The sequence below is a fragment of the Triplophysa rosa genome, linkage group LG20 (genome assembly GCF_024868665.1).
Source record: "Triplophysa rosa linkage group LG20, Trosa_1v2, whole genome shotgun sequence".
Lineage (NCBI taxonomy): Eukaryota > Metazoa > Chordata > Actinopteri > Cypriniformes > Nemacheilidae > Triplophysa > Triplophysa rosa.
The window spans coordinates 8767656-8794219 of NC_079909.1; the positions used below are offsets into that span (position 1 = coordinate 8767656).

General features: G+C 39.3%; 1 protein-coding gene across 6 annotated transcripts in view; it reads left to right on the forward strand.

The window, feature by feature from the left end:
• Positions 1 to 26564, forward strand: part of nlgn1 (neuroligin 1) — a 233480-nt gene that overhangs the window by 101451 nt on the left and 105465 nt on the right. For 5 of the 6 annotated variants that reach the window (XM_057361845.1, XM_057361844.1, XM_057361849.1 and 2 more), the window contains 2 exons: positions 15660 to 15719; positions 19538 to 19690. In XM_057361845.1, the coding sequence (XP_057217828.1) occupies positions 15660 to 15719; positions 19538 to 19690 (213 nt within the window). The remainder of the gene's footprint in view (positions 1 to 15659; positions 15720 to 19537; positions 19691 to 26564) is intronic. The other variant, XM_057361850.1, reaches the window with a different exon arrangement.

Genomic DNA, 26564 nt, shown 5'->3' on the forward strand with positions numbered 1-26564 from the left:
CTGTAATATATATTATTATTAATATATATAATATATATATATATATATATATATATATGTAAAGGTTGCCGCGACACATATTTATATAGTCCGAATACAAACACCAACTGGTTTTGTGATCTCTGGTGGACTTATTTGCTTTGGAATTTCTGCTTGCGTGTCCATGTGTGTGTTTCTGAAAGCTTAGCGAGGATAGGACCTAACTGACGCTATTTTTCCTCAAAGCCGTCTGATTCACCATGCATGTCTACGCACATACGTCAGTTTTATCTCATTCCCTCGAGCCTGGTATTAATCCTCAAGTAAATACTTGAACGACTCAAAAGCATGAAAAGCAAGAAGCTTTTCTGGCCCACAATGCAACACTACAGAGTCATCAAAGCTTTTATCCTCCAGTCATCGTTTCACTATTATGTTCTATTAAAATCTCGTACCAGCTTTTATAAACACACACTTGAATTAGGTTTACTGCTTAATATACAGTATATGCCCATACTGTGTACATAGAACCCGGCTGTGTGCTCTCTCATCTGTTGCTTTGGATACAACAAAAATCAGTCCTCCGCAACTGAAAATATTCTATTGATTTGTTGCATCTAAATATTTCAGTGTCTGCTGAACAAATATATGTGACTCTGGACCCGTCTTACGTGTCAATTTTTCAAAATTGAGATTTATATCTGAAAGCTGAATAAATAAGCCTTCCATTGATGTATGTTTTGTTGGGATAGGACAATATTTGGAATCTGAGGGTGCAAAAAATCAAAATCTTGAGAAAATTGCCTTTGAAGTTGTTAATCAGAGATGCTGTAGCAGGTTGCTAAGAGGAAAGAGGTTTGTTTTTATGCTTTCTATTGGCTTACCGCTGTAATGATGTTATGGGGAGTTGAAGAACCCAAAAGCTGAAATTCTAAGCTTTACATAGATACCAAATTCGAGTGGGTAATTCCCAAAGAGCGGCAGCAGCGAGTGAAGTTTGTATGTGTGTTTCCAGACATTTTTTGTTTGCAATTTTGCTGCATCCTCTCACAATTTTTTGTTGTTGTTGATATATTACATATATTATAGGACATTTACAAAATATCTTCATGGAACAATCTTTACTTCGTATCCTAATGATTTCTGGCAAAAAAAGTATCTGGCACAAATATTCCCATATACTTAAGACTGGTTTTGTGGTCCAGGGTCACAAATTAAAATATTTAAAGATATACAATGAATTGCAATAAATACTGTAATTATTATAATACAAAATATTATTGTTATAATATTATTAAGAACAACAACAGCTATATTATATTATACTATATAACTTTCTGGTTCTCGAAGAAAGACACCTGGATCACCATGGCAACCGCTTTACCGATTGTATCACTCCGCCACTATTTATACTATACACTATGATAAAATATATGATATAATAACCGTGCATCTGGCCTAATCACAGCCATGCTGATATAGAGACATATCACACATCTACTTGAGCGATATTATATTTATTATATTATATATTGCAAATGAACAGTCTGGCTCACATGAACTTCATTGATCATCTTCATATTGACCCAACACAGAAGGAGAAAAGTTCTTTCTGTGGTGCCTGTTTCAGCACAGAAACCAATCTCGAGTTTTTCTTCATTGATCAGGTGTTGAGCAGCCTAAACCTCACAAAGCCACGATAACTTCACTGCAGGTGCTATCGATTTCCGCTTTGATTTTTCCTTTGCTTCCTCGTGCTTGTGTTTTTACATATTTTTCAGCTGCTGTGTTGTAGATTACTAGTTGTTACATTCGAGTTTTTCTTTATAGAAACTTGCAGAGGGATTGAATTTCTGGCTGGAGCAGGCTTCACAAGACAGACAGACGTCAAACGCTCAGTCCTGTGTTGTGCTTTCACCCCCCACAACCCCCCCCCCCCTCCGTCTGTAGATTTAGATATAAACCACCTTTGGGAGTTTTGTTCTGTTTTACTAATGCTCTTGTCTGTCAGGCTAAAATGAAAGCTCGTGTTTAACCTTCTGTTCCTAGTCATTCATTCTAGTTGACTGGGCTCGCTTTTAAGTTGATGATTGTTTTAAACTTTGCTTCGTGAAACATCTGTGTTCCTGTAGTTCGCTAGGTACAGCATGGTACATTAACACCAGGGTCGTGGGTTTCAATCCAGGGGAACACTCATACTGATGAATCTGTATCCTTTTGGATTAAAATGTCTTTGCAAAGACATAAATATAAAACGGGATTGAACTGTAAGAGGATTTGAGTTTGGAAAATTTTAAATACACTCTCGACTTGTTTTCTACCAAACCGTCAAAGGTTATGCAGTAGGTGATACAAATCAATTTCTCTGTCAGCCAAAGTGATTTATGTATGAACACTGTCTCTCTGCAGTTACACCGGTTACATAACAAACCTGCCCGTCTAGCGTTGTTCATTTAAAAGCGAGATGTTTATCCGCACCGTGCATTTGTGGAAACTCCATTTGAATGGATTTGAATACATAACGTGTTCGGTGAGTTTATCTGCTGGCCCTTCATGAGTTTTCTCCAGCCATGTGCAGAAAAGAGCCGGAAAATGAATTATTGATTAAAAACTGAATTTGTAATTTGCTGGTTGCTATCAAAGTCCACGCAGGGGATAGCGGGCGGCGTTTGAGTTCATTTGTGTAGAGAGAGGCTGTATAATTCTGCTGACACGCTGCGGTTGATGAGGGGCTCGGGCTTGAAGGATATTGATGGCGTTGTCGGCGCGGAGAATGCTCTCCGAGCCTTTCATCCCCGCTGCTCGCTAATGCAGCACTTTGAAATTGAAATCATGGGGAAATATTATACGGTCACAAATTAGCACGTTTGCATCTGGAACTTCTTTGAACAGCTTGAGCGAACACGCGCAACGCTCAACACCTTCTAAAACCACGCGCCTCGGGCATCAAAACGTCCGCCATCACTTTCTGTCGGCCTGTGTTTTTATTTTGGATTTGTGGGTACAGGAAGGGTTCATCCTAGTGCCGCCTTGGATTTAATCAGAAGTGCCAGCCGTTTTCAGCCACGCTGTCTGTCTCGCTCATGTACGGCCTGCTCTCTGACCCTATTAACACATAGATCACATCACTGTTCGCTTAGATGTCAAGTGCTATGTGTAACGTACGGTAATGAGATCAGGGGCCAGTCTGTCTGAACGTACTGACGGTTTTCTGCTGGTCTGGGGTTGAAGCCTGCTTTCATTTCTGATGTATAATGTGTAGCAAAAAAGAAATAAAAAAACCAGAAGTTGGTAGCTCACGGAGAGAGGTGTGTAACCAGGCGAGATCATATTAGGAGGTGGGAGTTTCAGATTGCATTGGAAGACTGTCTTCATCAAATGTGGCAATGCTGTTGATCCGTAGTTTTGTGTAGTCAAAACAGGACCCCTTTAAATGTTTTAGTAAAATCAAATTGGCTTTACGTTGAAGTTGAAGTCATTTAAGCTGACTATTTTACAATTTTGTAATGTTTTTACTTTAACTCATCAAAATAAGTTATGCACTTACGCAACTTATCCATGTAGACTCTTGCGCAATTTTATAGGTTACAGCAAGCTACCACTGGTCAAAATTGAAAAACGTAAGTTTAACAATTTGTAAATCCAATTTAATTGTACTTTTTTATTTTGTTTTTTTACTGTATACTGTACATATGTAGTGTTTAAAAAGCCCAGCTTCAGTGGGCGCCTGTGGTTGATGTTTGTTCAGTTGTTTTTAATAAGGTTAAGATTGATGGTCAACTATAGTCCATTTGTGCGTCATTTCACATCCTGATTGAATCTTGTGTATTCATGTGAGTCTATGAGGGCATAATGAGCACTGTTTACTTGGGACAAAAGTCAGTGTATCTTGGTTCAAAGGCTGTGTTTTTTCTCTTTTGTGAAATGTAAAAATCGCCACTGTGTGTTGAGGGCTCAGAGATGTGTTTCAGAGAAGCACTGGAACAAACTAGCTAGTTCTGTTTCTTATTAGCTGGCTAACACTGAACACACACATCAGGGCCCGTATTCATGAAAAATCTTAGTGCAAAGAGTTGCTCCTAGTGACAAAATTTGAAGAAAATTCTTAGAAATGCGGGTGTTTCCCCTTAAAATGACATACAAAAGATCCTAGTAAAGAAAAAAGTCATTCATAAAGCATCTTAACCCTTGAAAGAGCTCTTAAGGTCCACAATTGTTAGGAGTTGCGAGGAGGACTTTTAAGAGGCTTAAGAGTTTCTTTAGCAGCAGAGAAAATAAAGATGAATAACAGAAAATGTTGGATTGTCAGTAGTTGTTAGTAGTTATGTGCTACGGTCCATCCATTTCTCTGTCTTTTAACAAAATATTTACAGCATATAGAAAGGAGCGTGTCCCCGTCGTGGTTAAAAATAGATGTAGACATGGATTTTCAGTGGGGGGTTAGACACTGTTCATGAACTCGATGGTATCTGATTATTATTTGATAAAGAGGCCATTTGGGGATTATAAAATGGATTACATTTGCTATATGCTATATGTCCTAATGTAAAGTTTATCAAATCTTAAAAAACAGTAAAATGTGAAATGCTGTTTAGACTTGTTCCACTTGATTCCAGTAAACTCCCTTAAGTACATTCCAGGGCCCAGTTGCATAAACTTAGCTGCGTCTTAACAACTAGTCTCACAGACTAGCAATTAGTTAGGACTAATCAGTCTTACTTTTCATATTTCAATTAGCCCAGTCTTCCTTTTTATGTAACTAATTTAAAGAAGTTATGACCAGTCTTGAAGAAAAAAATGGGATGTCTAGCTTCTAAGACTACTCTAAGCAGCTTATGCAACCGGCCCCAGGTCTTAATGTGCTGTTCTGACCTCTGAGAGGGTTTTACAGGTGCTGCCTGATGACCAGCAGTATTCAGAAATAGGGTGAATCTATTCCCTCCCTCATTTGCTTCTCTCTCTCTCTCTCTCTCTCTCTCTCTCTCTCTCTCTCTCTCTCTCAGAAAATATCACAATCTGCACCTGCCTAAGTGCAACAAAGCCTCTTTAGCACCAGCGATCATTTGCCCCCTGCTTGACAGAAAGAAAGCAAAATCAAGAGATGACCAATTCTGATTCTCCAACCTGCTTTTTTCAGCAAAAGAATGCAACTCATTTCGTCTGTCATATCGTAAATGCCAAAAAAGGTCTGTGAGATGTACTGTATCTTCCATTAACTGGTAAAGAGGACAGCTAAAATCTGTTTCAACAAATAAGACCAGTCATATTCAGCACTTTTAAGATCACCAACCGTAGCATGAGTGATTCAGTGATATTATTGATAGTAGGAGTTGATGATTGTCTTACGTCGACGTTTAGCTGCAGAAACGAATGAAATGGTTTTTAAAGAACAACTTGCTTTAAACATTCTCTGCGCTGTCTCTGATACACTAGCTTCATAGAAAGTTGAATTTGACAGTGTTCTGTCTGTGGACGCTAACTGAATGTGTAATAACTTCATGCCTTTCAGCTTCTCTGTGGAGAGGAAGCCTTCAAGCTTTCAGAGGCCGACTTTATTCGCCCACAATCCTCTGGGGCCGACGTCAAGGGTACATTTTGAATAGCCTTAATCAAATCGTGCTGCCTTCTCCCCTGCTCTGCTCTTCCTGTTGACTCTGGGTCACCGTTTCTGACTCGCTGGACTTGCCATGAAATGAATTAATTCTGCATAGTGATATTTTATTGCTTTATCTCTCATTTTCACCAAATTTAAATCTGTCAATCACCCAGAGGCTAGTTACCACGAAGTCACCTCTCTCGTGGCAGTCTAAAAGACACGGCCCAGTGTTGAAACTCCGTAAGTTATAATTGAAAGTAAGCATCGGCAGACACCCACAGTGGAAGATGACTTTTAGATCCACCTGTACACCGCAGGAACAAATAAAGCAATTGACTCCCATAATGGGCCCAATCATACTATGATGGGACCCTTATAGGGATGAAAACATCCGTGTTTGGAGAAACGTGCTTATAGAGTAGAGTAAAATAGGGGTGTCACACCTGAACCATTAAATCAAGGTTTTCAGGAATACTTTAAAATTACAAGCAGGTGTGTCGAAGCAGGTTTACACTCATCTCGGCAGGGCCCTCCAGAAGCCAAGTTTGACACGCTTGAAATAGGTCAGAACACAATTATAACAGTTAAGGATCCCCCCTTGAATCTACACCCAGCCCAGATCTTTATCCGCTATAATATACTGTACCTTCCCCCTATTGATGCGACTGGACCACCTGGGCACCTCACTGAAACAGATGGGCTTCATAACTATAAGATATAAATGTACAAATACATAAATTAGATTCAGCTTAGGCCAAATGTGGTGTCTTTGACTCCATCTCATTCCACCTGTGGACTTCTCTCTATTCCCTCATGGGTAGCCGGCTCATTACAAGCTTTGTCATCTCTCCATGTCGACTCTTATGGCTTTGAAAGCTCCTAATGAAATCTTTCCTAACAAATGTTACCTGCCTTTAAGTCCTGTCATTCTCTCTCTATAATGAGCAGCACCTCACAATCTAAGGGCCACGGTGACATTTCGGTCCCTGCCATTTTCCCCCTGCTCTTAGCGGGGGCTTTCGGGAAAAAAATCATCCTACGCTCACGGTTCTGGATATTGATGTTGTAGTTTTGGCTCTATGCGATCTGGTGGCTACTCGCAGAAACAGGGAAAGGCAACCATGCTTTGGAGAACACATTCACGAGGGCCTCTTGTAAAAATGAGAATTTCACATGCATTTCACCGTCTTGAAACAATCCCACCAGGCCTAGGTTGTTTATTAAATATGTATCATATTTGTTATGATGATTTTGTCAGCAAGTGTGATTTATTTGTGTGAATCAGTTCTTAGCCTTCTATTTCAACCAAATTCAAAACTCTGTTTCAATTGTTTTGTCATCAGTCAAAATTGTTCAGGAAGGTCTTAAGTAATATGGCACTTTTCATATATTTTAGGATGTGCTTTGATTATCTTGAGATTTTTTTCATGTATGGTGAATAACATATACACACACAACAGTTTTAAGGCATATAACCCCCGGCTGCCATTGTGATGCATGATGAAATATTCATACTGTTGGAATACGGCTGGGATTGCATTTGTAAGCGGATTGATCTTGATGCTACACTCTCCTCGTCTTTTGGCTGATTTAGGAAACATTGTGAAAGAAACAGAGAAAGAATGGGTGGGGGGGTGCGTACGGCTGTCATGTTGTACAGCGGTGCTGTGCGACTGGGGCGGATGCTCGTTTGACACAACTGCCACATGGGAAGCTGATGTGTGCACTGCCTGACAGCGACTGCTGGAAACACAATGTAATTCCTCAAGGAGAAACTCCCCATATGCAATAATATAAGCCGCCAGAGTAGATGGATGAATAAATAAAGAGTGCAGATGCTGGGGCTGCCCGATTCAGCAGAGAAAAACAAGGGGCACTCTCAGTTTCCCTCTAAGGACAATAAGGGGCACTCTTCATTTTCTTTATACAAATATATGCTGTTTGAGATCCAGGTAAGCCACTGGCTGCAGGTGATAGTTGAACATGTTGTAAACAAACATAACAGGGACAATTCAACCAAAAATGTACATTGTTTAATCATTTAAGCACCCACATGTAATAGCAAACCTGTATGACTTTCTTTCTTCTGCAGAACACAAAAGACCAAAACCACTGAGACGTTCTTAAAAATATCTTCTTTTGGGTTTACAGAAGAAAGAGTCACATACAGGTTTAATACAGCGTGATGGTGAATAAATTAACTATCCTGTTAAATGCCCTACGGTAAGAGTGTACACCATGTACACTTTAAGGTATTAAGGTGTCTTAAAATGCAGTAAACAGTGTTGGGTAAGTTACTCTGAAAAAGTATTTTTTTTTACTCTGCAAGTTATTTACTCCAAAAAGTATTTAATTACTTATCACTTATTACTTTCTATATCCTATATCAACCTTGAATTGTTAAGTGATTCAAGGATAGACATGAAACGACTCTTAATTCATTCAAATAAACAATATAAAACTATATAAAGTACTCTTATTAACTGACTAAAGTATTACAAATGTGAGAAAGATACATTAATGCATGCATTTTAAAGTTAGACTTTGAATTTCAATGTCAATTCCAGTATTGTATACATTACACAGTATTTAGTTCAATTACATCCAAAGTAACTATAATTAAATTACAGAAAAAATAAGAGTAATCCCTTACTTTACTTTTTTTAAGGAAAAGTAATTAAATTGCAGTAACTAATTACTTAGTAACTAGTTACATCCAACACTTGCAGTTACTTAGATTTGCCTTACTGACATTAACAAGATTGTGACGTTTTTGTGTTAAATATCTATTTTGTGTAAAAAATCTACTTTAATTGTAAACTCAAGTGTCACAGACTAGAGCCCTGCGTGGGACTGATTTCATAATCCTGCTCCCGGTGAATTTCTGACCAATCCCACCCGCTCCCGCAACGTGTGTGTTTCACTCCCGCCCGCACCCGCAATTTGTGCGTTCGCTCCTGCCCGCACCCGCGAACAATTTAGCTAAAAGAATTTTTAAAATGTTGAGGTATGCTAACATTCATAATAACAGACACAGAACATTTGCGCTCAATTAAACGCTCATCATATGATTTATAATTACTTTAAATTATCTTTGAAGCCGATCTTACTTTGACCAGGAATAATGGAGCAGGTATGTCGCCTCAACCCAGAGGTGCCAGATTTGTGTCCGTTGTAAATCAATACTTTTGCACAATTCTTGCAACTTACGAAGTCTAATTCTTTACCACTTTTGTCTGTAACAATGGAGAAATTTGTCCAAATGTCGGACTCATGCTTTTGTTTTGAGCCGTAAAATCCCGCTTTAATCTTCTTCTCTACTTCATTTACTGACTCCATCCTTGCTGATGGCTATAAATGGCGGGACCCACACTATTTGTTTTGCCCACCCAGTCCTGCCGCGGCAAAGGTAAAACCGCTCGCTCCCGCGCGATTTGCGTTGGGTCCTGCGGGATACCAATCCCAATGCAGTCCTCTATCACAGACCAATACACATATTAATTTAGCTTCTACAAAGATAAATTATTAAAATATTACTGTGACTGAAAGTAAACAGAGATACAAAGACTTGTTTTGGAATGCTGGCTGGTATTTTTCTAGTCTCAGCCTCAGACGTGACGCCCATGAACCGTTGGCTGAACGTCTGATGCAAAAGGCACACTATTTCCAAGTCGTGATCTACTTGGTTGAATTCTACAATATTTCCGGGAGACTTGCATGTCACGTTCTTTAACGGTCCACTTGGAAACAACACGAAGCCGTCTGATCGAAGAAATAAGCTGTCGTGTTTACATTGGTTCCAATAAGAATTCATCACGGTCGACTAAACATTTTTAAACATTGTTGTTGCTGTTAACTTTTTATATCTTCACGAATGTACACTGGTCTGTTTCTGCAGGGACTTTTCCACGCTTCTAAACATGACGCGGCACAAAACTAAACATGATTGGTTGCTTTATTCATCAGTCATAGGGCCTCTTGGGCGGGCGTTGGCCAATGAGATCTGGTTCATTTCTGATCCAAGATAATTAGTTGATGTAATATGATGGACCATCTTGGACCAGCCAAACTATTTACCAGCTAGTCATAGCTCAAGATGGTCAATGGCAAAATGTTTGTAACATTGTGACAGTTGGACCAACCTACAGTATGACATGTTTTTGCCATGTTAAAATCCGCTACCATGTTTCATAACACATCATCTGCAAATTATTTTTCCAAACGGGCTGCATCTCATGAATTCACAAGTCTGGGTTCTTCTGGTAAACACAGGACAGTTGTGCATTACATGCGAGATCTGGCAACCCTAGAAGAAACGCATTATCGCACATCATTTTCTTTGTTTACACTTAATTTTTCTGTCTTTTTTGTCCTCTGACCATCTGATCTCTGAATTCTCTCTCTCTTTCTCTCAAGTGTATTAGCGAGGCTGCTGTAGCTTTTAGCTACATGATGCATGTTTGCAAGCCCGGGGCTTGTTTAGCCGGGATTTGTGAAAATCCTTGTACCAGGCGGCAATCGGAGAAGGCACTCGTATTTCTCTGTGCCCTGGTATACATCCTTGAGTGTGGCTGGAGGATGTTTGCTTTCGAGAGAGTCTTTAGGTCTCTCATCTGTCTGGACTGTTTGCGTTACAGAGAAACAGATAGAAAGAGCCGTCAGATTCAGTGGCAACCACCACGAACAACGTACAACAACACAGCAACTCAGGGCAGAACAGCAAAGCAGCTCAACTTGTTTGGTATGAGTTTGTTTGTTTACGCCGATGTTTAAGGTGTTTTTGCCTGTGGACGTTGATGAGTCGGTTAGGACGGCGAGACTATCATTATAGATCTCACGACTTGTCAAGCCTTGGGTGAATCAACACCATGTGAGTGATTTTTCACCCTAAATGAAGCGAAAAAGATGTTTTGCTTAAAGAAAATAAAGCGGGAACATTTGGATTGGTTTGTCTTTAACGGTAATGAAATCCAATGGGAATTACAGAACATCCTTTAAAGGTGCTGTGTGTAATTTTTTGGAGGATCTATTGACAGAAATGCTGTATAATATACATAACTATGTCTTCAGAGGTGTATAAAGACCTTCCATAATGAATTTTTATTCTATCTACATACAACGCGGGTCCCCTTACATGGAATTCCTCATGTTGTTTCTACAGTAGCCCTTAACAGACAAACTGCTCTACAGAGCGTGTTTCGTAAACACGTTTTTCTCCTTTGGGAAAGAAGCGAAAGCATGACGGCATCTTACTCCTGTCAGCTAATTTAATGCTTTGAGAGGGAGGAGTCGTTGGTTGCAATTTGCAACCTCACCCCTAGAGGCCGCTAAATTTCATACACTGGACCTTTAAATAATATGCAAAAACTAAGATCCTAATTTACTTCTTTTGAGTTTTCTCTTCAAAGTTCCTGAGATTGATCTTATCACAACCCATCAAACATGGAAGAAATGAGATCGCCGGTCACGCATTAACACGCATCAGGTAGCAGCAACAGTCGTGCAGGTGTTGCCTGCTCTGTAGTTATTTATCCAGAAAATCCATAGCTTTCTCAGATCCTTCAGTGGGTAAATTACCCCGGCTCATAGAGTTAAATGCGCTGGCGGGAGAGTGCACATACATCTTGCTGAGATCTGGGCCGAGTGTGTGATTATACTCATCAGCGCTTATTGCGTTCTGCCATGCAGGGCACAGTCAAGACTCATGATACTAATGCGCTTCGGTTATCCTCTCCTGTAACATTTACACTGGGTTTCTCATCAAGACCGGCTCTTCAGTTTCTGGTGTCTCCTTATGGCTCTTGTTAATGACTGTTTAAGCCTGTGATTGCTTAACACGTGAGTTTGAGAGGGGGCTGCTTGACAAATGCCGTAGATGTCGATGGGCTCGATCTGAACTCGGTCCACCTCCGAGCATCGATTACTCAGTCAGCATCCCGGAGTCGCGGCAGTCGGGTGTATCCTACCGATGCGCTGCATTAAACAGTGGCCGGGCATGAAGTAGCAGTTTATCAGTCAGAGGTGAACACCAATCGATGGCGCCATAAGGGGCAATATGGAAATGCTTTTGTAGGCTGAGCCGGTGAGTCGCATGATGATAAATCAATCTAGCGTGTTATGACTGATGGAGTGATGAGCGTGGAGTTACTTGCATGTGAGAAGTGCATATTTACATACAGTATGGGGACTAGGATATACAGTACTAGGTCTATGTAAAAGTATATTATATGAAGATAATACAAATATAAATTAACTCATTGTAATATGCTTTCATTTATTCACCCCCATGTCGTTCAAAACCTTTATATGACTCTTTCTTCAGTGGAGCACGAAAAAAGATATTTTGAGAAATGTATGGTTTTGTGGTAAGTCAAGTCAATGGGGGCCAGTGTTGTTTGGTTACCAACATTCTTCAAAATATCTTAACTTGTGTTCTGCAGAGGAAATAAAGTCATACAGGTTTGGAATGACATGATGGTGAATGAATAATTCAAGTTTCATGAAGTTTGTATGAACAAATGTGGTCAGCAGAAAGCGAACTTAGGAAACAGTGAACACAGCCTCGGTCTCTTTGCGGTAGCTGATCTCATGCAGTGGATTTGCAGTGAACTCTGCTGCCTTTGATCAACAGACTGGAATCTGGATCAGAGAGAGAGAGAGAGAGAGCGAGCGAGGGACAGGTGAAAACCAGCTGTACAGGTCACACCGAGGGCTCCAGCGGGGGCTGTGACCCCTCTCAGGGGTGAGGTGACTGGCTGGCGAGGAGAATAAATGCCCTTCGGTACCTCAGAACACTTTCGGGCTTCATGAGAATGGATACAAAAGTAGACGCGCGCTGTTTAAATGTGAGGTGGGCTGATAATGGATTGATTCGGTAAGAAATGAATGTAGACATCCTGTTATTACAGAAGGAGAAGGGCTTTTACATTGTGAGGTAACGAGCTTTTAAAAGAGCAAACCATGTTTGGGGAAAATAAAGTTTATTTTATGCTTGCAAGGCTGTGTTTTGATATCATAGGTAAGGATTTTTAAGAGCAATTATTTGTGTTTTCTAGTAAAAGCTAATTGGAAAGGAAGAGAGATAAAATTACACTTCAAAAAGCCCCATGTTGACTTACATTAATAGAATGTTTGGCTATTTTGTCATCTTACTATTTAAATACCAAAATACCTTTTATTTCATCTCTTCGCACACTAAAGTTTATTCGATCTTGTCATCTTTATGTATATGAATATGCATAGTGACCACGTGTCAATGTACAGTATACTGTATATTAAGTTTTAATGGGGTAGTTACCAAAAGATGTAAGCTACTCACCCGCAAGTTGTTCCAAATCTGTATACATTTCATTGTTCTGCTGAACAAAAATAAAGATATTTGGAAGAATCTTTATAACCAAACAGATTTGATGGTTACTATGGTAGTCAGTGATGCCTCAGAACTCTCTGGTTTCCCACATTTATCCAAATATTTTGGGGGGTGAACTGTCCCTTTAAGACATCAGTAAACTGGCTCTGAAGCATTTTACAAAAGCAAATCTTCAGCCTCGCATCACCTCAAACGTCTTTGCTGCCTTGCAATCACTGGCATTTCCTTCATGAAGTGCAAATCTAGTTAGCAAATGTAATAGAGACAGATGATACAGTGAGACAGATATCTTACACTCAATGTTCTTTCACAGAGAATTGTTCTGACAACCTTTACTTGGTTGATGGAAACTTTAGAGTCTTCAGCGAAGCTTTTCACGATCTAGAGAAAGTCAGTCTTGGCAAACATGTTTTGTACTGATGGCAAGATTAAGTCTAAGCCAGGTCTTGGTCAGGCTTGATCTCTGCTTTTCACTGCTCAGTTCACCTCAGGCCTCGGTGTCAGGCAGAGCTCGGGAGGCGCTGGAGTTCTCCTTCCTATATAATGAAGACGGCTCTGAAAGCAATTATCTACTGATAAAAATCCTTCTGAGTAATAAGCTGTGAAACTATGAGGCTGCGAGGCCGGGATATTGAGGTCATTTTCATTATAGTCGATGTTATTGTGTGAGCTTATTTGTGCTAGCTGTGTTATCGGACACAACGATTTAGTCGCTTCTTGGTCTATTCTAGTTATTTAAATGTTTGAGATGTTTATAGGCTTCTGTTGGGAATATATTCAGTTGAAAGAAATGATTTATTTTGTGTTTTGAAAAGTAAACTCCCTAATTGTTACATTTTTCTAACCTCAAATGATTATTTTGATCATGTTTTTGCCAATGGGTCTAATTCAGTGAAATAAAACCTCCTTTGTCAATATGGATTTTTAAATGTATGGATGTACTGCAAAAGAAAATATGTTTTTACCCCATTGGCAAATTGTTTTTCATTGTGTTTTAATTTATGCTAAACAATTTGCCAGTGGGGTAAGAATAATAAACCTAAGATGTCCAATAATTGTATATGGTTTTGTTTCCCCTTTAAATTCATCACGTCTTAACTACGTTGACTTATTTATCATGGGAAACAAGACAAGTTGTAATTTGGACAACTTTATATGTACTTTTTATGTAAGTGAATATGTGCTTTGCACTGAACTGGGCCCAATCTTTTGTTTTCATGCAAAACAATGCTTAAAGGGAACCTGTTTGGTTTTTTCTTTTCTGGAGAACACAAAAGAATATATTTTGAAGAACATTGGTGCCTCAACAACATCGGGGCCCATTGACTTCCATTATATGAACACAAAACCCCTGCAACAAAATATCATCTTTTGTGTTCCACATAAGAAAGAGTCACATGCATGTTTTGAATAACATGAGGATGAATCAATGTTTTTTTAATACATTTTTGTGTGAACTATTCCTTTTAATGTTTCTCTTTAGACGGAATGTTTTAACTTGTCATGACTATAAATTCACTGTTAAAGCTAGTCCTTTTCCATATTGTATAACTAAGGGCGTCGACTGACCTGATTTATCAGAGCTGCATATGTTGTGTTTAAATATAGTCTGCTGTTAATGTATGTATATTTATTCATTTTCCAGAGAAACGTGCATGGAGTGGCACCATAATGTTAACAACAATGTTTGCTTCCTACACACAACAGCTGAAGGACTTGACCCACACTGGATACCACACTGGTTCTCCAAAATAAAATGGACGCAATGCGGCCCACATCCCTCTCCCTTCCCTGTGCTGGTCCATTAGAATGTGTGGGTCATGGGTTTTGGCCCCAGCTGTCTGATTAAATGGACAGATTGACTTTTGGCTGAGAGTGCTGCTTCATCCCCCAATCTTCCTACGCTGCACATCCTCACCTCTTTCTCTCTTACACAAACATGCCTGCATGCGCTCTGAAACCCGCCGCTGGGTCATTTTAAATAGGCTTGCTTGCTGTGTGCGTGAGTTCATCTGTGGGTTTCATGTGTTTGTGTGTCTGGAATTACGTGTATCACTGAAATGACAGCCAGTATTAAACTGCATCAGCCTTTGACATTGCGTTGTTATTTCAATGAAAACTTTAAAAATAATACATTGTCTTAAGCTTAATTCCTACTGTCCTAAACCCCCAGTATGTTTTGGAGTAGTGTGAACCATTTTTAAAGCATGTTTAGATCAATTAAAGTTTTCTTTCGTATTTTTAGGAGATCAAACATCTGTGTGAAATGACCGCTCACATGAGCATCTTGCGAATTAACAACGCTTTGCATTGGCTGCTCTGATTGTATTATTATGTTAAATGTGGTTGAAAGATACATGCTGTATACAATTTTCCTGTAAGATGGAAACACGTTTGAACATCAGAAAAACAGAATGATTGAATTATTATCTTTTTTAAAAGAACACTAACCATCAACACATATTTTTGATTTGAACAAATATTTGATTAAGTGAATTAATAAATCAGTAAGGCCCCCTTTTATTGTCTTTCGAAGATTTGAAGAATGTTTGATTACTTTAACTTTTAACTCAGATCTTCCCTTTTAATTTCTTTTATATTTTTTTTAAAACCAAGAATTTCAGTGCGAGTTCTTTGTGTCTTTGAAGCACTTTTTGAAGACTTGTTTGCTCTTGTATTTTCTGTGTGCTCCATCTTTTCCATTCTTGATCCTAGGTCCTCTTTCAAAGAAACAGAATGATGATTTAGCTGATAATGACGGTGCTGAGGATGAAGGTATTTTTTGATGCCAAACTGCTATGCATGACAAGGAACCCTCCGGTTTTTTCCTCTTTGTTTTTCTTAAATTTCTTGTCCTTTTTGAGAGTGGAGATTTCTTTTTTCTTGCTCGTTTTTTGCTGGATGTGTTTTGTCGTTTTGGCTTGATGTGACCTGTCTCTCGTCATTTTAGACACATAATTGTTAATAACCCTTCATAGGTTTTTGCTTGAATATTTTCGATTATCATTTCCTTTTGATTTTATATGTTGCATCTCACCTAAACAAAAAACAAAGACAAGCAAACAAAACAAAACAAACTAATAATCCTAATGTCAATTCTTAACAGTTTTTGCATGATTTTTCAACCCTTCTGCCTTCTCTTAAACAAAAAGTTCTGAGATAATCCCACTGATTTCCCAAATTATACTGAAAACCCTCTTTTCATAAATTTCCTACGCAGCATTGCATGTTCCTGGAATCTGTACTGATGTGTCTGCATCTCTGTCGGCCCGCGTGCATCAATATCCATTACAGTCGAGCTGTTTAATCTGCCCAATGTTTAGAGGCTGTGCAAAAATCTAAAGATGCACAGCAAATTAACACATTGATTAAGTGCCTGGACTGTAAACTGTTAAAGCGCTACAAAAAGTAATGATAATAATCCCTGAGTGACTGTGTGATAACAGCACTTCCTTCCTCGTTCATGTCAGAACAGAAACCCGATGAAGACTGTCTCCTGTATAATCAAATGAAATAAGAACCAATTAGAGGAGGCTAAAACCAGGAAAGAGCCTGCTCGCTTTGATCTGCACATCAAAAGATTACAGCAACACAAATATACAGTGAGAATCCCACAATATTTCACATCAGCTCTCTTGGAAACCGAAGCGTAATCCTCTTAAACAGGCCAAATATACTTGGGAAATTGAAAGAAAACATGCAACTGGACACTGGAAACAAACCTCACGAACCATCTTAGACGAGACTGCATTCGTTCTATGGCAAAACCTTCACATACATCAGGACCGCCCTGGCGATAACAGCGTGTTGTGCTTTCTCAGATTGCTACTCTACTGAATGGCACCATCAAGATGAGCATCTGTTATGAAGGCTCTAATGGTCACCAGGTCTTTTCATTGCAACCCCAGTGTCTGTGAAAAGCCCTGTTTTTCTTTTTTGTACAAGGACCTGCTCAAACTCACAACAGGGCTCGCAGCGAGCGAGAGATAACCTTCCCAGGACTCTCAGACTAACACAAACCCAGTCTGCTCCAAGGACATCGTCTGCAAAAAGACAACTACTAGCCTTCTGTTCGGATCTCTTTTTTTTAGAGACCAATATCTGGAGATAGAAACCGGTTTATCATGTGCAGAACAAGGTTTCTAAATATTATTTAAAAATAGTTTTATTCTTAGCAATAAACTGAAATAAGCTGAAGTTAGGCACTTAAATGATTCAATTAATTAAAACTAAAACTAAAACTGAAATAACATACTGTATGTAGCAGTATAATAAAAACCAAAATAAAATTCAAAATAAAGTTAAAAACAAAATGCACCTCAGCGAATCAAACATGTCCTGTCTTTACCTTGTTTTTTGCTAAGTGGCAAAGGGCTGGCGGTTGGCGGTTGGCGCTCAGACAGCAGCATCTGATCGGGCTGTGAAGAGACACTGAGGGCACATTAATTATGTAGACATAACGCTACCTTATTAGTGCACACTGCTAATACCAGCTGCCGCGACACCAGCGACAGTTCTCGCCAACCGTCTCCTCTGATTTCATTTCATAGATCCTGTAATTGGCTTGATCACATCTCCGGCCCACTTACGGATATTAATATCCATTCTAATTAGTTTACATTTTTTGTTTTCGATATAGAGGCAGCGCACGGTCCGCCACACAGAGATATCCCGGGATCATCAATCATATGCAACAACTCCAAATGCCAAGGGATTCTTCAGATATGACTATTTGCTGGAGATTTACTAAAGCAAACTATCACCAAAATCAATAGGCACTTTTGACACGTTCATTAATCTGCCGCCTTAGTACAAAGGGTACAAACATATATATTGACTTTTTGAAGTAATCAGTACCAATAGGCCCAGAAGACAATATAACAGTGTGTGGCCTTTTGTGCCAGGTCAACAATTTGAAAAAACAGAACGTACCAAAATAAAAGCGAGAAAATTGGTTGCTCGGTTAAAGTACTGAAAAGTTGATAAATATCCACTGGCAATACCACAGAAATACCAGACAGAGGACAGACACTAGAGGCAACAAAATCAGTTATTTTAAGAAATCTAATATGACCTCAGTAGGGTTGGGTTGGTATATTATGTTCTATTTCATTATTTTTGGTGCTGCATGTAGCACATGAAACACTTTAAAGTCTATAGAATTACATTAAGTCATGAGGATTTAGTATTAACACAACATAAACATTCAGATCTGCGATATGCATCTATAGGTAACCTTGCCATGTACTGTACTGTAGTGCACGCCCACTTGTATTTTAGTTTATATTATCGTTTTGTGACATATGATAAACCGGTCTTATCATTGATATATGACATTTGACTAAAGAATCTGAGCAAAAGAATGAAGAGAATACAAACAGCCTGCTTGTCTGGAGATGAAGAGCATTTCTGTCAGTTTGACTGAGGATAACTAAGATCAATGAAGTATTTATTTTGTTGAGGAATCGCTTGATGTCATTTTTCTCCTGCTGGACACTGATATTCTCTCTGAGCCACTCACTGCAGATTTTACACATTATAGATTTTCTTGCATGGAATTTGGGGATAATCTTCAGAATTCTGCCGGATGGATTTGAACACCGTTGAAGTTGAAAATGTGAAATTACCCAAAATATTTACTATGGATGACTCTTGTTCCAGTTTTGTTAGTGTGTGTTTTTTATCTGGGTTTGAGGAGGTGACCTTATTAATGCTCAAATATACTACGTATATATCACTATATTGTTTTTTTAATATTAAGCTTAACAAAAATGGATACACAAAGCCAAAACAGAAGACGAGAAGAAAAGATATGAGACATTGCATCGCCTGCTAAAGAACCATTGTGTGCACATTTCACTTGGCAAGAGGACCGGCCGCAAGAAAATTGTTTTGGAAAAGGATTGCTTTCTTCATTTGTTTTTTTTTGCTCGTTACAGTATAAGACCTCCCGGAAGCAGGTCCCCGCATGCCCAATAAAATAACAGAGATTTATGTGAAGTCTTTGCAACCGTGATGAAATGGCTCTCTCCCCCAAGCAAGACAAAAGTTATCATCTGCATCACATTTGTGTTTGTGAAAATACCTCCCTCTCGGACAGGGACCATTTTCCTAAAGTGGATTACTCTGCCTAAGCAACGTATGGAAATTTCAAAAGTGTGCTTTTTTCAATGCTGAACGGAAAATGAGATCTGAGAAGACGAGGTGAAAGAGGATACGGCCTTTTTTCCCTCAAGGTTTGCTTGAAGTTTGGCCACCGTGTTTCCTAGGCAGATGTCAAAACTTAAGTCAAACTGATACTTTATAAATTAAAATGCCCATTTTAATTTTCAGTTTTACTGCTGACAGGCACTTCAAGAGCAAGAGAGAGAGTGAAGGCACGCTAAAACCGTATCAGGATTTTTCCCCGATCACCAGGAACATGACATTCATATTGCCTAGGAAATTAATGAGCTCATTTCTAAAACTGATCTCATCTGTAAAATAAAGCCAATGTGGCCAAATTGAGCAAAATGGAAGCCCTCAGCTATGAATGCATCTCCAGCTGTCTGCAGTCATTTTTCATTTAATCGCTTCTGTCCTCCTTTTTCCAGACATTCGTGAGAGCGGGAGCCCTAAACCCGTGATGGTATTCATACACGGAGGATCCTACATGGAAGGCACGGGAAATATGTTTGACGGTAGCATCCTGGCAAGTTACGGCAACGTCATCGTCATAACCGTCAACTATCGGCTTGGTGTGCTCGGTAAGCAGTTTCCCTTGCGCTTGACTTTTTACCCACAATTCCATGTTTCGAGTGCTGTGACATTCTCGAAATAGCTTGTTCTGGTATTGTTTCTCTCCGCTGATACGTGATTCACTTTCACAGTGAAAGATGATTTAGTCGCATGTGAATAGCTTGTAGCTCATAAGCATAAAACGGGAAGTGGCGGCGGTCTTCGCAGCAGCACGCAAGCATGAAAACTTGTTATAGAAAATTTGGCTGTAGTTGTGCGTGATTTAAGGTGATAGTAAATACTGAGGCTATCAAAGCTTTATGACCTTCCAGTTTCAATCACAGCCAGATATTTTCTCAAAACACCAACCCCCCTCTCTCTCTCTCTCTCTCTCTCTCTCTCAGTGTTTCTTATCTTCAAGCCGTAGATCTTTTTCAAAGCAGCAGATGCATGGATAGAGATATAATTGGTTATTTTTAGTTAATGATACAGGCAGTTGAGGTTGCCTCAAGCGAATGGCATTGCATTCATTAATGCGTTTGGAGAGTCTCTCAAAAAGCGAGAAATGTTCGACACATTTGAGGGGTCTAGATATGCTTGCGTTTTTGTAGAAACGTGGAGATTAATTAATTCATACGACATGGATTCTTTACTTAGATTGCTTCATCAATATTAGTCTGTGTGGTTCTTATGCTAATGAATCATTGTGTTCGTAGAAGAAATGCATCCGTCATTGTTGTCCTTATATGCAAATGGCGGTCACTCTTCAGTGATAAACGCAATTATTATTCGGAATTACAATAATGAAACCCCTGTTTTATTTCCATGTAATATAGCAACTTATTTATGCATGCATATTTTGAGGAAAACATCTCACGATATAACATCGATCAAGCAAATTAAGAAGTGAATTCTCAGTTAAAGGTGAAGTGGAACATTTTTTACTTCATGTCAACTGTTTGTTCCGGTAGGCTGTTAAAAATATCCATAAATATTCTGGTAATATTCCGGGAGCTGGGGCGCAAGAAAAACATAATATAATTATTTTTGTAAAGTAAGTTACATGTATTTCATTTTATTTTACAACTAACTAACAGTCTATTTCTGTAAATTGACATTTCTTCCAGAATCTCAGACATACAAAAATGTTTTATAAGATAAAACAGTAAAATTATTGGTCCCACAAAACATTTTACTGTCTATATAATTACAATAAAATGTTTTTGGTTTTGAACAGTAAAAGGTTATTAGCCGACATATCTGATTTGTGTGTCACAAATATATTCAAGCATGAATTCAACAAATTGGCTTCAAAAATTTGCTCCAAATCGTCACATGCATTTCATTCAATGCACATCTCCGTATTGGCACCATTAGTAAATGAGACCCGACCTGATCTTTCTCCTCTAATGATGCAGCCAGCACACATCTCCATCTAACAAATATACCACTGATGACTGTTTTTTTGCTCTATCTAAGGCACATAGATCCATTAGGGGGTTTAAGCATGTGCCCGCATGCCACAACCCTTAATTTATGGCTGCTGTGTTTCTCTCATCGCTGTCTGGGGTTCGTCTGAGCTCACAGAAAAGGTGTTGTGATGTGAGAGGGCCTAATGGATTGTAGCGCAGCACACAGTCTGAGTGTCATTATCAGAACCGTTGTAGATTTATGGAGCGAGTCACGCTTGTCATGCCTGCCCGACTAAAACTGCTCTCCCACAGCTAATCAGCCGTCATAAGGGCCCTGTTTTACCGACCGCCATCATCATATTTTTTTGGGGGGGGGGTAATGCTGCTGCCTACCAACATTCTTTAGCAGGTTAAAAACAAGTCCAGGGTTTTAACTTCTCAATGTTTTGAACCTAAAATAGAGCCATGCCTGTGCAAAATAACAGGAATAAGAAACATTATTTCATCAACTACAGTAAAAACAAAGGTTTGTTGATGAAGTGCACCAATAACGAAGGCCAGAATATGCATCTGTACTGTATAGATGGTTGTTATCGCAAAATAAACCCGTTTATAAAAAATAAACAACTGGTTGGATGTACAGTACACAGCTACTTGAAACATAAATAATTAGATGGAAATATTGATCTCTGATTTGTAACAAATTCATGTTGCCATGAGAAAAAAAGACAGCATAATGTCGGTCAATATCAGTCAAGAGGACTCACAACACCAGTATAAGCGGTGTGTTTTTAGTTTTAGCCGTTGTTCAGAACTAAGTATTTCAGAGAGCCGCGTAATATTCATTAAAACATAGTGTTGAATAAATTCTGATGACAAGAGTAGAATACTGCAAGATGATGAAATGCACTAACATTCAAAAAAATAAACAGAGTAAATTGAAGAAGTCAAAGTTGAAAGAATTGATTCAAGTAATACAATCATAATATGTTGGGCATTGACCCGAATGACTAAACACGGTAAAATAAAGCGCTTTTCTGAAGGGTCAATTAACACTGGAAATAACTCAGTCAAGATTGTTGCTAGCAACATTGATTGTTGGTCTAAAAATCATATTTTCTAACAAGCTTGAAAGTTTCAGGAAACAACTTCACCAGATTTTCAACAATTACCAAGTATATTGATGTTCCATCTCCTCTCATCGTCTTCAATCTTTGGATTCTTGTTGAGAACGATTGTTCATTTGTTCCAGAATGACACACTGGGTTACAGTAGAACTGTTAGGTGGATCTAAATGGGTTGTGATATGAGTCGATGCCTAGCGTATCAGCACTTGTTAGTCGGCGTGTGAGAGGTTGGCTGGCTGTGGCAACGGGCAGCGCTGCTGGAGGTGTGTGCGCTCGCGGGCCGTTACCTCGGTTGTTTTTCTCTTTGTCAAAACTTCACCGCGTCGTGCACCCTGTAATAATTGCTTTGCTGTTTTGCTTTAATCACTCTATGGCCTCGTGTAGAGGATTATTATTTTTCATGCTTATTAATTTTCTCTCGCGTGAAACAAATGCCCATAATGCTTCAGTTTCATTAGTCTTTTGGTTTTTATAACCTCCAACTCTTGCTTTGTCGTTTTCCAGTTTTTTGCTTTGAGTGTTGCCTCTTTAATCACATTTGCTCTCTCTCTCTCTCTCTCTCTCTCTCTCTCTCTCTCTCTCTCTCTCGTGCTCTCACTGTCTGTTTCTTGAGTCATTTGCTTATTTAAGCGTGAGCTCGCCACAGGGTTTTTTGGGAGGCATGTATGATGTCTGACCTTATTCTGTAAGCACTGCATCTGGGGAGATGCTTCATTGGAGGGTGTTTATTAATCTTAACAAGCATTTAACAACTCTGCAGGATTGTTGCTCATCCATTATTTCGCCTCGCCACTGCTGGCGGTACTGGCTGTTAAGAGCTCTTGTTTAGATGGGTGGTCAATTTAAAGAATTTCTTTAGACTGAAGAGACTGGAGCATATTGGCCCTATATTGTACTTCATATGTAGGTTCTGTTGTTGATGATGGATGGATTTTTTCTTTGTGGAAAATGCTTCCGAGAAACGACGCACACAGAGTTGGAAATTGTAGAAACACTTAAAGGAATTGTTCACTCAGAAATTGACTTTTTTATCATTTAGTCATCTTTATGCCATCCCAGATGTACATGATTTCCTTTGTTCAGCTGAACATAAATCATGGTTTTAATATTCAATCTCTGTATGTGGGCATGAGGGTAAGTAATAAATGATGAGAGAGTTTTAGTTTTTGGGTGAACTTTTCTTTTAATAACATTCACAAGTATTTTATGACTGAAGCATTGTCTTTCATTATTCTAGAATGCATATTAAAAAAGTTGATCCTATAAATCCAGCTAACAGAATAATATGAATAATACCACATGTCTTTTTGCCAATTTTACATACATTAGACATACAGTTTTATGTTTTATCACGCCTACAGTACAGTTCTATTTGTCATATATTTTATTATATATGAAAGATCGATTTGTATGAAATGTGTCATATTTCAGAATTAAATGGTATCCCCTATGCTCTTTTTGACTCAACAAATGTGTGTAAAACCTGTTGATCTATTAATACCAGAATGATTTTGATCTTTTGTACAAAAAGGAGTAAATATGATAAATATGACATTGGTAAAAATGTTGCAGAATTTTAAATATTTCCATGTCATAATATACATTGCGTTTTTAAATAAATAATAATGTATGTACATTTCAAATCCCGTAGTCTCAATTTCACTGTCTTTGATTAAAACGATCTTAACCAATGATTTTGTAGATTTTGAAGACAAAATAGACAGGATCTTTACCTGCGTGTCTGTTACCTCCACAGAAAACAGCTGTCCAATACCATCGCCAAGATGGCTGCCGAGTGCACCGAGTTGCCTTGAAGGGACTTTGTCCTGACCCTGCATTCATATACCTATAGATTTGATAGCACCACTCTGTCATTTTAACATTTTAAGGGGGCGTAAGCCTAAGTGATGAGCTGCAGTGCTTGTGACCGGTGGCTGCTTTGGTAGAGGGCAAAATGGCAAGTACCAGAGGACGGAGGACATCTGCCATCGCAGAGGCTTTACCCTATGAGCGCTGCTAACCGAAGGGATTAGTTCAGCCTGCAAGAGCACAGCAGATGTCCATCTGGGCCCATTTACTTACAGCTCCTCCTCACCTTCATACATCTCTTTCTGTCTCGCTCTCTCTTCGCCATGCCTTCTGCATTTGGCTTGGTTTCACTGACGTGTATAGCCACAGGCTAGACTAAATGTGGATATTAATAAAAGGTTTGATGCCTGAATGCAAAATACGAGTTAATGTAGATGTTGCACATGAAACATTGCATTCTGAGTCAAGTCTCGATTTCAGTCATTCTATCTTCTGATCTGGTTTGCATACTGTTTTCACATAGAATTTCAAACTAAACCCACTTCTTTCCCTCCCTGAAATCACATTTGTATCCATCAGGCACTCCAGCTGTGCTTTCTTCAGTCTAAGGCACCTTTAAAATGGTTTGAGGTTATCTGATTCTGAGGTTGAAATAACTGCCTGCACCCCTGGGGTTTTATTTACTGTATCAGGGTGGTAAATTGAACCCGAACTGGGTCGCACATGAATTCCAGTCATTTACAGCCTGGAGTGCGCAGGAGTCGTCTCCCACTACTGGGACTTCCTATCAAGATGACCACCCTCACCAGCCGCCGCACCACTGCGTCCATTTTGCCGGTCGACAGCAGCTACTAAGGGTGAACGGGCGAGAGTACCGGCAGATGGATGGAGACACACAGACGCATCCATCTCTGCCACGAAGCCAGAGATATTAGCCAGGTCCGCTCGTGGGCTTTTCGGCGGGGATAGTCGGCCGCTGCGGATGATCAAGGCGCTTGCCGGGTTTCGTGTGGGGCTGTAGCTTTTGCTGGGGGTAAACAGATGGACGTGTTTAACACATTAGAAATGAACTACACTGCAGGACCAAAGCCAGGGAACCCTCTGAGCCCATCAGGGGACGATGATGGATTGCGTGTAAACCTTTGAGGGTGGAACACATTTTTGGTTAGGTGCTTTCTGTGCATTACATTCAATTACGATTCCCATAGAGATTCTCTGGGTGTTGGTTCTTGCTTTGGGCCGACTGGCAGGGCACTTTAAAAGCGTTTTATTTTTAAGGTAAACAAAACAAAATGTCGCCGTAGGTCACTTTCAGTAGTAGATATACCACGTTGTTTCAACTATGGTCTAATTGGAAAGGTCAAAACATAGTTTCCCCTGAAATTTGGGAATGGGCCTATCAGCATTTTTGGCTGTACTTTATCTAAAGTGTATTTATCTGTAATGATGCTTTAGGGCAGGACGGGGTAAGCCAGGTTTGTAAGAAGTGGTCAGGGGAGTGAGGGTGTTTTGGTTTTGATGATATGAGTCCTATGTACTCTGGAAGTAAGAGATAAGTGAAATTAGTTTTTTTCTACTTATAAAACACTGCGTGTACAGGTCACTTTTCTCCTGAGTTTGTAAAATATCCCTATTAAATTCTGTACCTTGATCTACCTGCAAGAACATATTCAGATTTAGATGAAGATCAGCACATTAAAATCAGCACATACTAAAACGTTAGTATGTAAGTAATTTATCCTGGTCCTTGTAACTCGCTTCAATCCCTCACTAAGATTTATTTATGATTTGTTACCGAGGAGATTCACGGCTCTATATTTCCCACAAATGCAGTGAATCAGAGGTTAGTCTGCGCCCGGGCAGATAAAGATTTATTCTCGAGTCACTAGCCTCAAGCTTTTTGACTCTTGTAATTCCCTTTATTCTGTTTGGCCACAACAAAATCGTATTAACTCCCCTGGATTCTTGGCAACCGGCTCTTTTTGCGAAGATATGCGTGTTTGCAGGCTTAAATTAAAATCGTGTTGTATGATGCACCAAGTGGAATACAACAGAATAATGATACATTTAGCAGACGCTTTTATCCAAAGTGATTTAGAAGCTGTGCTTTTTATCAGTACGTGCATTCCCTGGAAATCAAACCCATGACCTTGGTTTTGCTAGCCTTGTTGAGACATTTTTAGTTAAGCTTGAAACATGCAGATGCAACCGCCTGCTTCAGCTGAGCCTGTTAGTAGATGGAATATTCTCCTCTAAAGCCACTCGGATAATGTCGGCGGTGCGCCGCGGATCCGGTGACCCCTTGTTATTATTGCCCTTGAGTACATGTGCATGCTTCTCTCTCTATTACAAATATTTTGACTGTAGTCCTTGAGTTACATGTTATTTTAGTAAAGGCATCCGGAATTGTTTAATACCTTAAAAATTCCAGAAATCCCTTTGAAGGTCAATCTCTTTTCCCCTTGCGGCACAGTGATTATTAGTCAACCCTGCTAGAAAAAAGCTTGCTGTGAAGGATTACGACAGGACAGCTCTTGGGCGAATTGAAAACAGTA